The 12567-nt window shown below is 42.0% G+C and overlaps 2 protein-coding genes across 5 annotated transcripts in view; both read right to left on the bottom strand.

The window, feature by feature from the left end:
* Positions 1-1909, bottom strand: part of LOC140453224 (ankyrin repeat and death domain-containing protein 1B-like) — a 51188-nt gene extending 49279 nt beyond the window's left edge. For all 3 annotated transcript variants that reach the window (XM_072547808.1, XM_072547813.1, XM_072547801.1), the window contains exons 1-2: positions 1806-1909; positions 1579-1710 (exon numbers count right to left, since the gene is read on the bottom strand). In XM_072547808.1, coding sequence (XP_072403909.1) covers positions 1579-1666 — 88 coding nt within the window. In that variant the 5' untranslated portion in view covers positions 1667-1710; positions 1806-1909. The remainder of the gene's footprint in view (positions 1-1578; positions 1711-1805) is intronic.
* A 5161-nt stretch (positions 1910-7070) lies between these two features.
* The window catches only part of polk (polymerase (DNA directed) kappa), a 79277-nt gene continuing 73780 nt past the window's right edge, over positions 7071-12567 (bottom strand). For both annotated transcript variants that reach the window (XM_072547823.1, XM_072547821.1), the window contains exons 14-15: positions 8833-8884; positions 7071-7495 (exon numbers count right to left, since the gene is read on the bottom strand). In XM_072547823.1, coding sequence (XP_072403924.1) covers positions 7411-7495; positions 8833-8884 — 137 coding nt within the window. In that variant the 3' untranslated portion in view covers positions 7071-7410. The remainder of the gene's footprint in view (positions 7496-8832; positions 8885-12567) is intronic.

A 12567-nucleotide genomic window follows, 5' to 3' on the forward strand; every position in this document is an offset into this window, starting at 1 on the left:
AACATCACATGTGCTGAGATGGGTGCAGCTCCAATAACAATAAAGAAGCTCGACATCATCCAGGACAAGGAAGTCCACTTGGTTGGCACTCATCAACCATCCACATACAGTGACAGTAGTGTTCATGATACACGGCATAAACATATTAAGGCTCCTTCGACAGTTGCTTTTCCAAACATGCAACCTCTTCAAACACAAGGGCAACCAACTCATGGAACCTTGTAAGTTTCACTCCAAGTCACACACCATCGTCTACGATATTCAACATTCCTTTACAACCAGTGGGTCAAAACCCTGTAATTCCCTTCCTAATTGTACTGTCTGTATGAGGTAGGTGCTTCCAAATGTTACTATATTAACAACTTCCCTGATTACATCCAATTCATCCATAATGTTTACAGATAAGTTATCACATACTGTAGAGATCAGAGTGGTGCTGGAAAAGCATAGCATCTGAGGAGCAGGAAAATCAACGTTTCGGGTAAAAGCCCTTCATCAGGAATCCCGATGAAGGGCTTTTGCCCGAAACGTCGATTTTCTTGCTCCTCGGATGCTGCCTGACCTGCTGTGCTTTTCCAGCACCACTCTGATCTAAACTCTGGTTTCCAGCATCTGCAGTCCTCACTTTTGCCTATCACATATTGTAGTTAAACTACAATGCTCATATGTATTTTAAATCTATTTTGGTTAAAAATTCAAAACTTTTACTGCCTCCCAGCTCAACAAAAACGGGGATGAAATGGAAAATGTGAACCATTCAAGGACTAACAATGTCAATTAGTTGAAACCACTAAGAAAAAGGAGCAGAGGTTTGGCATAGAAATTAATAAGGACAAACACTTATCAATTGGAGTGCTTAGTTAACAAACTATAATTTTCCTTTGCACAACTGTGTTGCATCATTCAAGTATCCAACAAAAAACTCAAAGAGCAGGAACAGAACACATTTCTGACCTCCTTTTAACTCTTGGTTACAGCAAACTGGACAGTCAACAATATCATCCAGCCCTGGGTAACTTCATACCATGGAACCTTTGAGAACACTGTGTGGATCTCAGTTTGAGAAGCAAGGATTGCACTGCAGTACTGAGGGAATGTTGCATTGTCTGAAGCTTGATCAGGGATTAACTCAAGGTTCATTGCTGTCCACCCAATGGATAGAAAAACATCCTATACTTAAAAACACAGCAATTCTGGTTTCTCAGGCCAAGGTCTATCCCCACATTAGCACTGAAAACAAACGGCCATTCCTGATGAAGGGTTTTTGCCCTAAATGTCGATTTTCCTGCTCATCAGATGCTGCCTGACCTGCACCACTCTAATCTTGACTCTGATCTCCAGCATCTGCAGTACTCACTTTCGCCAAATGTCTGTACGAAAATTATCCCCGGGCTGTCCAGATATTGTGAATATCAACATTACATACTGTATGTAATATACCTTTATGTATATGCTGTACACATTGCACAACTCTTGGTAAAATGTTGAGTGACTGGTTTTAAAGCCTCTTAACTCTACAATACATCCCGGTACTATCACAGTCCCAAATCTGAAACACCGAAATTCATGAGTACTCACGCATCTCCATTTGAGATGATCCATCCCGTGAGGGACCCTTGACGAAGATTTCGACCAGTTCTTTCATGTTTCCCAACGAAGGTTGCATAGTTCACAAGGAATTGCTGTTATTCGATATGCCAATCTGAAACACTACAGATATACATATATTTAAATTAAGACGACCTGCGAACTAATACGCAAAAGGGACTCACCTTTTTCAACTATTTTAAGGGGTGTTCACTTACCAAAGACCAATACCTGATGAAGTTTATTTTTCTCCTCGCTCTGATCGGACGACAGCCTTCATACAACTAATCTCAAGGCTGAAACCTGTTTTATCAGGTAGATACTTTCAGTGTTAGAAAGCCCAGAGGGTGTGCCTGCTGTTAAAACGTCAGCGTGAGCTTTGACATGATAGGGTTGGTCCTGGCTCTGTGCTAACAGATTCGCTGCTGCCTTTCTCGAAGGCATCAGACATTAGGTGGTGAAACTTTTAAAAAAAAAGACTGCAAGCTAAAGAAAAAAATCAAAGCCTGTGCGGGTATGTTTAGTCTGATTTTCTCCTCCCAGGGTCTCGCACGAGAGAAAGAAACACCGGACACGTTTTGACCAACAATTTATGGCGTGGTGGTAGTATCCCTGCCTTTGAGCTAGGAGGTCCGGTTTCAAGTCCCACCTGCCCCCGTAGAGGTATGTAGTAGCATATCTGAACAATCTGACGTTATTAGAGACCGGGGTCAGTTGGCTGGATGCCAATACCTGGGTTCAATCCCTGCACTGGCTGAAGTTACCATCAAAGATACACCTTCTTCACCTCTCCCCTTGCTGAAAAAGCATGGCGATCCTTTGGTTAAATCACCGCCAGTCATCTCTGTGTACTGACTGAGCAGCCTGATGGTCTGGTACTATGGCAGCTTTCTCTTTTATATAGATGGTGGTAACTGCAATGGTCAAAACTGCAATGCCAACCTTTTTCAACATTTTAAACATGGAGTTATAAAACAAGGTCGCAGCTATTCGGGTACAATCCCTACATTCTGGATTAGTGGTGCTGGAAGAGCACAGCAGTTCAGGCAGCATCCAAGTAGCTTTGAAGCTTCTTGGATGCTGCCTGAACTGCTGTGCTCTTCCAGCACCACTAATCCAGAATCTGGTTTCCAGCATCTGCAGTCATTGTTTTTACCTCGTTGATTACAATCCCGACAGTCCATTTAAGTTTCATGCACAAGAGCGGAGATAAAATACCTTGCTATCCGTAAACAGCTCAACCCAGTTTATACTCCTCGCTAGAGAGGCACTGTGTCTGAGTTCAACTGCCACCTGCTCCAGAGGTAACATCTCCACACAAGTTGATTAGAAAATATCTATATTTCTTGCTGGCTTGACTAGTTTTAAAGTTGCAAAAATTTGGAAAGGACTGTTCCATGTGTTAATGCCAAAAGGGCTGATCAGGCTGAACAGGAATATCAGGAATATGAATATCAGGAATGTATATGAAAAAAGTGGAACCTGGATTTGGTTTCTGATGTTTTTGGTTCACACTTGCATGGGCTGACAAAACAGAAAGTTTGAAAACTTAATGATGACAATGGAGGAAGAAGGGTTCTGAACAGTCACAAGACCCTGTTTATCACTCCACAGATGCTGCCGGACCTGAGTTTCTCCAGTAATTGCTATTTTTGTTTGAGTTTACATTGTGTTCAGCTTTCAGAATAAAAGGGAGAGGTTGATGCAGTTTCCCAAACTTGAAAACATTTTGGCTTGGCAGTCCACATTCTTACCAAAATCCATTGCAATTCCTGCCAATTTAATATTCACTGAATGCTGCTTGGAGGGCACCCGTGAATGATGCCTGCAATTGGAAAGGTGCTGACCATTCCCAGCCAGGATTTTGCTATTCCTGAGATATTTAAGCAATGTGTAAGCATAGGTAGCAAGACATTGACAATATTCAGGTGAGGACTGAAACATGTCCAAAATATAACTTGCCACTTAAGCACCAAGGAATGACTATTACAAGTAAGTATCCAACTACCTTAATTTGACATTCAACATTATTACAATCACCAAAACTTCCACTATCAACATCCTGTAGGTCACCACTGGCCAGTAACCTAGAATCATAGAATCCAGAGAGTGTGGAAGCAGACCTTTTGGCCCATCAAGTCTACACAACCCTTGGAACAGCATCCCAACCAGGCCCACCCCAACACCTTATCCCTGTAACTCTGCATTTCCCATGGCTAATCACCTAGCCTACACATCTTTGGACTGTGGAAACCAAAGCAGCTGAAGAAAACTCAGACACAGGGAGAATGTGCAAACTCCACGCGGACAGTCATCTGAGGATGGAATCAAACCTGGGTCCCTAGCGCTGTGAGACAGCAGTGTTAGTCACTGAGCTACCATGCTGCCCACAACCTAAATGGATCAACTGCACATGTACTATACATTCCATGGTAGCTCACAGCAATATTTCTTTCTGCTGTTGCACAGACCTCTGAGGTCCATGTGTGGCAGTGACTTCTGGAAGCAGAAGCCACTTATCGGCACAGCAATTTGCATGTGCAGAACTTAGCAGTAGTTGCATGGGTTCATTGCTCAGAGGAAATGTTGGGCAACAGCTAGGTATTCTCTGGTGAGTGACTCGCGACCTAATTCCTAAAAGCTTTTCCCCATCTCCAATACACCAGTCAGGAATGTGATCGAATACTCGCTATTTGCCTGGACTGGATGCAGTTCCAACAACGTACAAGGAGCTCAACTCCATCAGATGCACTACAGTAAAACCCAAGGACATCAACAACAGTGCCTTCCAAACCTAGTGACCTTGACTACCAAGATAACAATGTTAGGAGATGCATGATAACGTCATCCGTTCCCCTCCAAGTAACACAACTTCTTGCTTTGGAAACCTACCACTATTATTCCATTTGTTTTAATATCCTGGAATTCCCACCTAAAAACACTATCAGAATATCTTCATCACGTGGAGTCCAATGCTTTGAAGAAAGAAGTAACTTGCCATAGCTTCAAGAACAATTTGGAATAGGCATTACATTCTGGCTCAAAATCAGTGAGATGGACAGAAAGAGACATTAGTAGTGGGTTAGATTAAAAGCCCAAGATCAGAAATCGAAAGGACTGCTAAGTACAGTTAGTAAGACCGTCAAGTAAGACAGTGAAAATGAGGACTCAGACTAGTGCTGGCAACAACTGAAGGAAAACTTGAGGAAAGTGAGTACTGCAGATGCTGGAGATCAGAGTCGAAATGTGTGGCTCTGGAAAACCACAGCAGGTCAGGCAGCATCTGAGGAGCAGGAGAGTCGCCCTTTCAGGCATAATTCCTTCATCAGGAGTATGGATAGGGGGCAAGAAGGGGCTGAAAGATAAATAGGAGACTGGGGTGTGTAAGGCGATAGGTAGATGCAGGTGGAGGGTTGTGATAGTGATAGTTCGGAGGGGAGGGTGGAGCGGATAGGTGGGAAGGAAGATTGACAGATAGAACTGTTCAAAAGGGCAGTGCCGGGTTGGAGGTTAGATCTGGGATGAGGAGGGGAGATTAGGAAACTGGTGAACTCGACATTGATGCTTTGTGATTGAAAGGCCTCAAGGCGGAAGATGAGGCGTTCCTTCCCCAGTCGTCCGGTGGCTTGGATTTGGCAATGGAGACCCAGGACTTGCATGCCCTTGGCAGAGTGGGAGGGGGAGTTGAAGTGGTCGGCCATAGGGCAGCGGGCTTGTTTGGTGCGTGTGTGCCAGAGATATTCCTGAAACATTCCATGAGTTGGCGTCCTATCTCCCTAATGTAGAGAAGACCACATTGAGAGCAATAGACACAGTAGATGAGGTGTTTCGATGTGCAGGAATATCTCTGCCGGTGGTGAAAAGATCCTTTGGGGGCCTTGGACGGAAGTGAGGACGCAAGTTTTGAGGTTAGCATTTTACTGCTGTTGTCCAATAATTTGAATGAACACACCCTCTTCAATCCAACCTCCTGACACATTTTCCAGTTGCAATGCAAACTGCTTTTCTCTCCTCTAATGCTCTTCAAGTCATACATGTTACTAATTCTTATCAGAATGTTACAGTCAAAAGGTTAAAAGTTTAAAAAACCAATTTCTGCTGACTTTGTCTTCACTTTTATTTTTATATTTCAACATCTTTTTATTCCACATTAACATTTCTAATATCCAGACGTTAAAATTTGTACAAATCTGTTTAAAAAGTAAAACAAGTAAATACCTCCTGGGCCTGCCACTTCCTTTGGAGGTACACTGCATAGTGAACAAAATTCATGTTTTAAAACAAACCACGACAGGAAAATCTTATTAAAATATAGCTAGTAGACCAATATAGAAGATAATAAGTATTCAAACAGATTCAAATCACTAAACAGATTTAATAAATAGAATCAAGTAAATGATTTGGATGTAAACATAGAAGTATAGTTAGTAAGTTTGCAGATGACTCCAAAATTGGTGGTGTACAGCAAAGAAGGTTACCTCAGCGGGATCTTGATCAGATGGGCCAATAGGCTGAGGATTGGTAGACGGAGTTCACTTTAGATAAATGTGAGGTGCTACATTTTGAAAAGGCAAATTAGGGCAGGATTTATACACTTAATGCTAAGGTCCTGGGGAGTGTTGCTGAACAAAGAGACCTTGGAGTGCAGTTTTATAGTTCCTTGCAAGTGGAACCACAGTAGATAGGATATTAAAGAAGGCATTCCTTTATTGGTCAGACCATTGAGAATAGGAGTTGAGAAGTCATGTTGCGGCTGTACAGGACATTGATTAGGCCACTTTTGGAATATCGTGTGCAATTCTGATCTCCCCGCTATAAGAAGAATGTTGTGAAACTTGAAAGGGCTCAGAAAAGATTTACAAGGATCTTGCCAGGGTTGGAGGATTTGAGATATAGGGAGAGGCTGTTTTCCCTGGAGCAGTGTAGGCTGAGGGGTGACCTTATACAGGTTTATAAAATCATAAAGGGCATAGATGGGGTAAATAGACAAGGTCTTTCCCCTAGTGTGGGCATATGTTTAGGATGAGAGGGGAAAGATTTAAAAGGGACCGAAGGAACATCTTTTTCACACAAAGGGTGGTGCGTGTATGGAATGTTGGAAGCTGATACAATGAAAATATTTAAAAGACATCTCGATGGATATATGAATAAGAAGGGTTTAGAGGGATATGGGCCATTTGCTGGCAAATGGGACTAGATTAATTTAGGATGTATGAGTTGAACCAAAGGGTCTGTTTCCATGCTGTACAACTCTATGATTCTAACACACATGAATAATTCAATGAAACTAGGAAAAACCAAAACCCACTACAACAATCAAGAAGTATCATTTCTCCCAATAGAAATACTTTATTTTTTAAAATATGCTTGCATCTTTTGATAAATAAATTGAGTACATGAATAGCAATCTTTTTATACAAACATAAATGATTGAAAAATATATTACTATAAAAAAACAAGTCTTTTACACACTTTTGTATATTACAAGATTTTTAAAAAATTCTTGATTTATGTTTTCCAGGATTAAAAAACTTGCATTGTTCTTAGTTTAAAGAACAGATTTCATGATTCCATATCTATTTAAATTCAGTCTGGAAAAGTAATTATATATTACTGATATTCATTGTAATTTATCTTGACATCTAAAATTTCTGGCTTAAATATCTATGGAACGATTGCTCAACAAATTAATAAAAGTGAAAATAAACGAGTTGAGAATATACCAACTATATAAACAAAAGTGCTTTATAACATGTACCGGACACTGTGCATTATCAAAGTGACAATTAATTTATTTTAAATCAGTTTGTTTTATTAGCTTATTTATTTAAAAAATCTATCAATGGTGTTTTTGGAACCACTACATCTTGCTTTCTTGGTTATTTGTTGCTGGGTTGTGGATCCAGTTCTGAAAACAATTTTAAAAAGAAAATATTCAATAAACAAATTTACAAACAACAAAACAGCAAGAATTACAAACTGACCGACTCTTCAATTTATCTCTGGATTTAGATCATACTAGCGTTTTATACAAGGATGAATAAAATGAAAAGAGTGCTGATTCTCCTTTCACATTTTGTTTGAGGGTAGTAGTGGAAGAAGAAAAAGAACTGATTACCCACTCAAAAAGCTAAGTCTAATATTAAAGTTACACAGACAAAAGAGCACAGTTAGCTTTGTCACATCTTCATTTCTATGTACAGCAAATTCCCAATATTAATCATATTCAGTGAGATTTAAATCATGAAACCAGATCCTTCCTGACATTTAAACTCAGGGACATGCTGGCACATTACCCAGCACTCAGGGACCACATTATGACATTGTGTGTATCTTTGATATTTTTTCTTTATACTTTCATGGGATGCAGGGTTAGCATTTTGTCAACATCCTCTGTGAACTGAGTGGGTTTTAGAAGGCAGTTAGGAGTCAACTATATTGTGACTCCAAATTTACAATATGTAAGGCAGGCATATGTCCAATTTCCTTCTCCGAAGGGCAATCCAAATGGGCTCTTACAATAACCATAGTTACTATTACTGAGAAAAGCTTACAATTCCACAGTTCTTCAGTTTTCTTTATTAATTTGAATTTAAACTCCAAGATTTTGAAGCCACACCCCCAAACATTAGCCGGGGCCTCTGGATAACCACGATACCATCATCTCCCTCACTTTACAATCAGCAGGAACACCAAATATAAACTTTCTAGTTTTATATAAATGGATCTCCCCAGCTGCCAGCCTTAAAAACATTAAGCACTGATTTTGTTACAAAATACCTATTTTCAGACTTCCTCCCAATCATTTTGGTAGTAAAATGTGAATTTCTCAAAGAAACGTACAATTCTCACAATCTGAAACTGGTAACTAACAATGTTCTTTCCTCATTAAAATACATCAGTTACAACATGAACTCCAAGTCTTTTATTTCAAAAGGTGTTTTGTACAAGTTTTCTAAACATACATCTCAACCTCGTGAGATAATCATATAGAAACATAAAAATGAAGAAAGTATTTCAATTTTTTATACAAATACAATAAATGTTACCCCAAAGACTTAGAGGGATGTAGTGAAAAACTAATATAGAAAACACAGCCATATCCATGAATTAAAATACACATCAAAACTATTTCATTACAAAGCCACGGTTTTGTAGAAATACAGATTCGATAATGTAACATATATAAATAACACAAAGTTATAATCAGATAGTAGAGATACAGTACAACCTTTATTATCTCACCTTTTAGTTCGAATGCTTGAATTTGAAGGCTGTTTCCCCAACACTGTCGGACCTATCAAAATAAACATATTACCCTTTTTTCTTGACACAGATTAAACAATTCATAAGTAACCGCATCCTATTCAAACTCTACACCAAGTTAAAATATTTGTTGCAAGGATTATTTCACTTTTTGGAGGAGTGAAATTATTATGCTTGTCCAATTGAAGGATTTCAGTAAAGGGAATGGAACATTTCCTGATTTTATGAGCATTACCAAACACACCTCCAGGTCAGACAGGCCAGATGGTCAAGCAGCTGACTCAAATTCTAGACTTCTATTCCCCCCAAAAATCAGAAGCTTTCCAATTTGTTACAATAATATTTAAATAAAAAACATCCCAAGATGTTTTACAGGAGCGTAATAAAACAAAAGTTAGGATCAAGCCACATCAAAGTCTGTATGAGGAAAATTGGCCAGAAACTGGTTTATTGACAAAAGTATTAAACAGAACTCGGGGGAGTGTACAGCCAGAGTTAGTAATCCAGAGGTTTAGGCAGGGATTCTACAGGCAGAAGTTGATGGAATTTAAGTTCAATTAATTAATAAACAATTTGGACTTAAAAGCTAATCTCAGTAATGGGAGAGTCATTGTGGACTTGTTGGGCCAAAGGGCCTGTTTTCACACTGAAGGGAATCTAATCTAATCTCAACTTTTTGGACAGGAAATCTATAGTCATGCAGAGTGACCTCAGACCCAAAGTAAGGTGGTTTATTCTTATATGTCCTCTCAAAAAACCTAGCATGCACACAGTCATATCAAAATACTACAGAAGAATCAAAATGAGTGACAACGAACAGACAATGAGCATTAGACCAGGAGCCAGAAACAACAACAACACAACCAACGCTATTGATTCTGCCGTGTTCTCCTTATGAACGTCTGATAACTTGTGCTAAAATTGGATGAGCTGTCAGTCAGGCAACAGGCTGACATTCAAACAGAAGTATCCCTTACACCCAAAGTCCTAGACACCATAAACACCATCTCTGGGTAAGTCCTCAACAGGGTTGGATCACTCGTGAAGTTTAAGCAGTGGTATACAGTCTGGAATATAACAACGTGCTGTGGATGTAACCAAAGATCTGGCTTTTGGATTTGGTGATTTGTAATGAGGCAGATTTAATAAATGATCTCAGAATAAAAGATCCCTGATGAAATTGTGATCACAGCATGGTAGGTTTTAGCATTCAGTTTGAGAGGGAAGAACTTCAGTCAGAAATAACTGGGCTAAGCTTAAGTGAGAATAATAAAAAGGAATGAGGGCAGAGCTAGCTGGAGTGGACTGGGAAAGGCATTTAGCAGCAAAGATGTCTGAGGGACAATAGCAGATGTTGAAGAAAATAGATTCTTCGACCACACCTCCCCCTCAGTGGGGATGAACAATTAGTCCTCAGTAAAGGTCTCACTACGTTCCTGGATCGATGAATTCCATACCCATTGCAACACTGAACTTTTCTTCCGTCACCTCTGTGCTTTCTTTTTAAATTGTGACTTCTACTCATCCTCCAAGGACCCCTTCCCCCACCTCCAGCATCCTCCATCCACTTGGACACCCCATGCACCCTATTACCCACCCTTGACGTCTATCTCTAACAGCCACCGTTACACTGACCGCCTCAACCTGTCCACCCCTTTCACCCACTCCACCCTCTCACCCTCGCAAAGCACACCCGTTCACTCCCTCTGCTCCAAACCCAATCTCACCATTGAACCAGTGGACGGGGGGCCAGTGGTATTTTGGTGCATCGACCACTAGACCGTTGAAGCCAGGCATCAATGCACGGACACCTCCACCTCCTGCCTCATCGACCATGACCTCACCTCCCATCACCAAACCACCATCTCCCAGACTATCCACAACCTTGTCACCTCAGGGGATCTCCCATCCACAGCCTCCAAATATCATAATTCCAGAACCTCACAAGGTCCGGTTCTACCTTTTACCCAAAATCCACAAACCTGGTCGACGTATCATCTCTACCTGCTCCTGCCCCACTGAATGGATCTCTTCATATTTCAACAACATCCTGTCTCCATTGGTCCAGGAACTCCACGTACATTTGGGACACCACCCACACCCTCCACCTCCTCCATGACCTTCATTTCCCCTGGCCCCAACCCCTCATCTTCACCATGGACAACCATCCATCCATATACACATCTATCCGCCATGGCAAAGACCTCCAAGCCCTCCATATCTTCCTCTCCCACCAACCCAACCAGTACCCCTTCACCGACACACTCATTTGACGAGCTGAACTCACCTCTCCTTTGAATCCTCCCACTTCCATCAGGCCAGAGGGAAAGCCATAGACACCCACATGGGCCCCAGCTATTTCTGCCTCTTCATAGGATATGTAGAATAGTCCATCTTCTGCAGTTACACCAGCACCAGCCCCCACCTTTTCCTCTACTACATTGATGACTTTATCGGCACCATATCATGGTCCCACGAGGATGTGGAACAGGTTATCAATTTCACCAACGCCTTCACCCTGACCTCAACTTCACCTGGAACATTCCGGACACCTCCCTCCCCTTCCTGGATCTCTCATTCTCCATTCCCGGCAACCGAATCAACACAGACATCTATTTCAAACCCACTGACTCCCACAGCTACCTGGACTGCACCTCCTCCCACAACCACGCCTGTAAAAGCGCGATCTCTAACTCCCAGCTTTTCCGCCTCTACTGAATCTGCTCCCAGGAGGAGCAATTCCAGTCCAGGATATCCCAGATAGCATCCTATTTCAAGGACTGCAATTTCCCCTCCCATGTGATCAATAATGGCCTCCAGTACATCTCCTCCATACCTGCACTTCTGCCCTTGAACCCCACCCTGTTCAACCGCAACAACAATAGAGCCCGCCCCCCAATCCTCACCTTCCACCCTACTAATCTCCAGATATAGCACATTATCCTCTGCCACTTCCTGACCCTGACCTCAACTTCACCTGGAACATTCCGGACGCCTCCCTCCCCTTCCCGGATCTCTCATTCTCCATTCCCGGCAACCGAATCAACACAGACATCTATTTCAAACCCACTGACTCCCACAGCTACCTGGACTGCACCTCCTCCCACAACCCCTCCTGTAAAAGCGCAATCTCTAACCATTTCCGCCACCTACAATCAGACCCCATCACCAGAGATATATTTCCCTCCCCACCACTCTCTGCATTCTGCAGAAACCATTCCCTCCATGACTGCCTCGTTAGTTTCATGCCCCAACCAACCACCCTCTACTCCCGGCACCTTCCCCTGCCACCGCAAGAGGTGTAAAACCTATGCCCATACCTCCTCCCTCACTTCCGTCCAATGCCCCAAAGGATCTTTCTAAATCCGGCAGAGATTTTCCTGCACATCCTAACACCTCATCTACTGTGTCCATTGCTCTCAATGTGGTCTACTCTAGATTAGGGAGACAGGATGCCAACTAATGGAATGTTTTTGGCAACATCTCTGGGACACACGCACCAAACAGCCCCACCAACTCGTGACCAACCACTTCAACTCATCCTCCCACTCCCCAAGGACATGCAAGTCCTGGGCTTCCTTCACTGCCAAATCCAAGACACCCGACAACTGGAGGAAGAACGCCTCATCTTCCGCATTGGGACCCTTCAACCACAAGGCATCAATATCGACTTCGCTTTTCCAAATCTCCCCTGTCCCCACCTCATCCTAGATC

The sequence above is a fragment of the Chiloscyllium punctatum genome, chromosome 2, assembly GCF_047496795.1.
Source record: "Chiloscyllium punctatum isolate Juve2018m chromosome 2, sChiPun1.3, whole genome shotgun sequence".
In the NCBI taxonomy this organism is placed as follows: domain Eukaryota; kingdom Metazoa; phylum Chordata; class Chondrichthyes; order Orectolobiformes; family Hemiscylliidae; genus Chiloscyllium; species Chiloscyllium punctatum.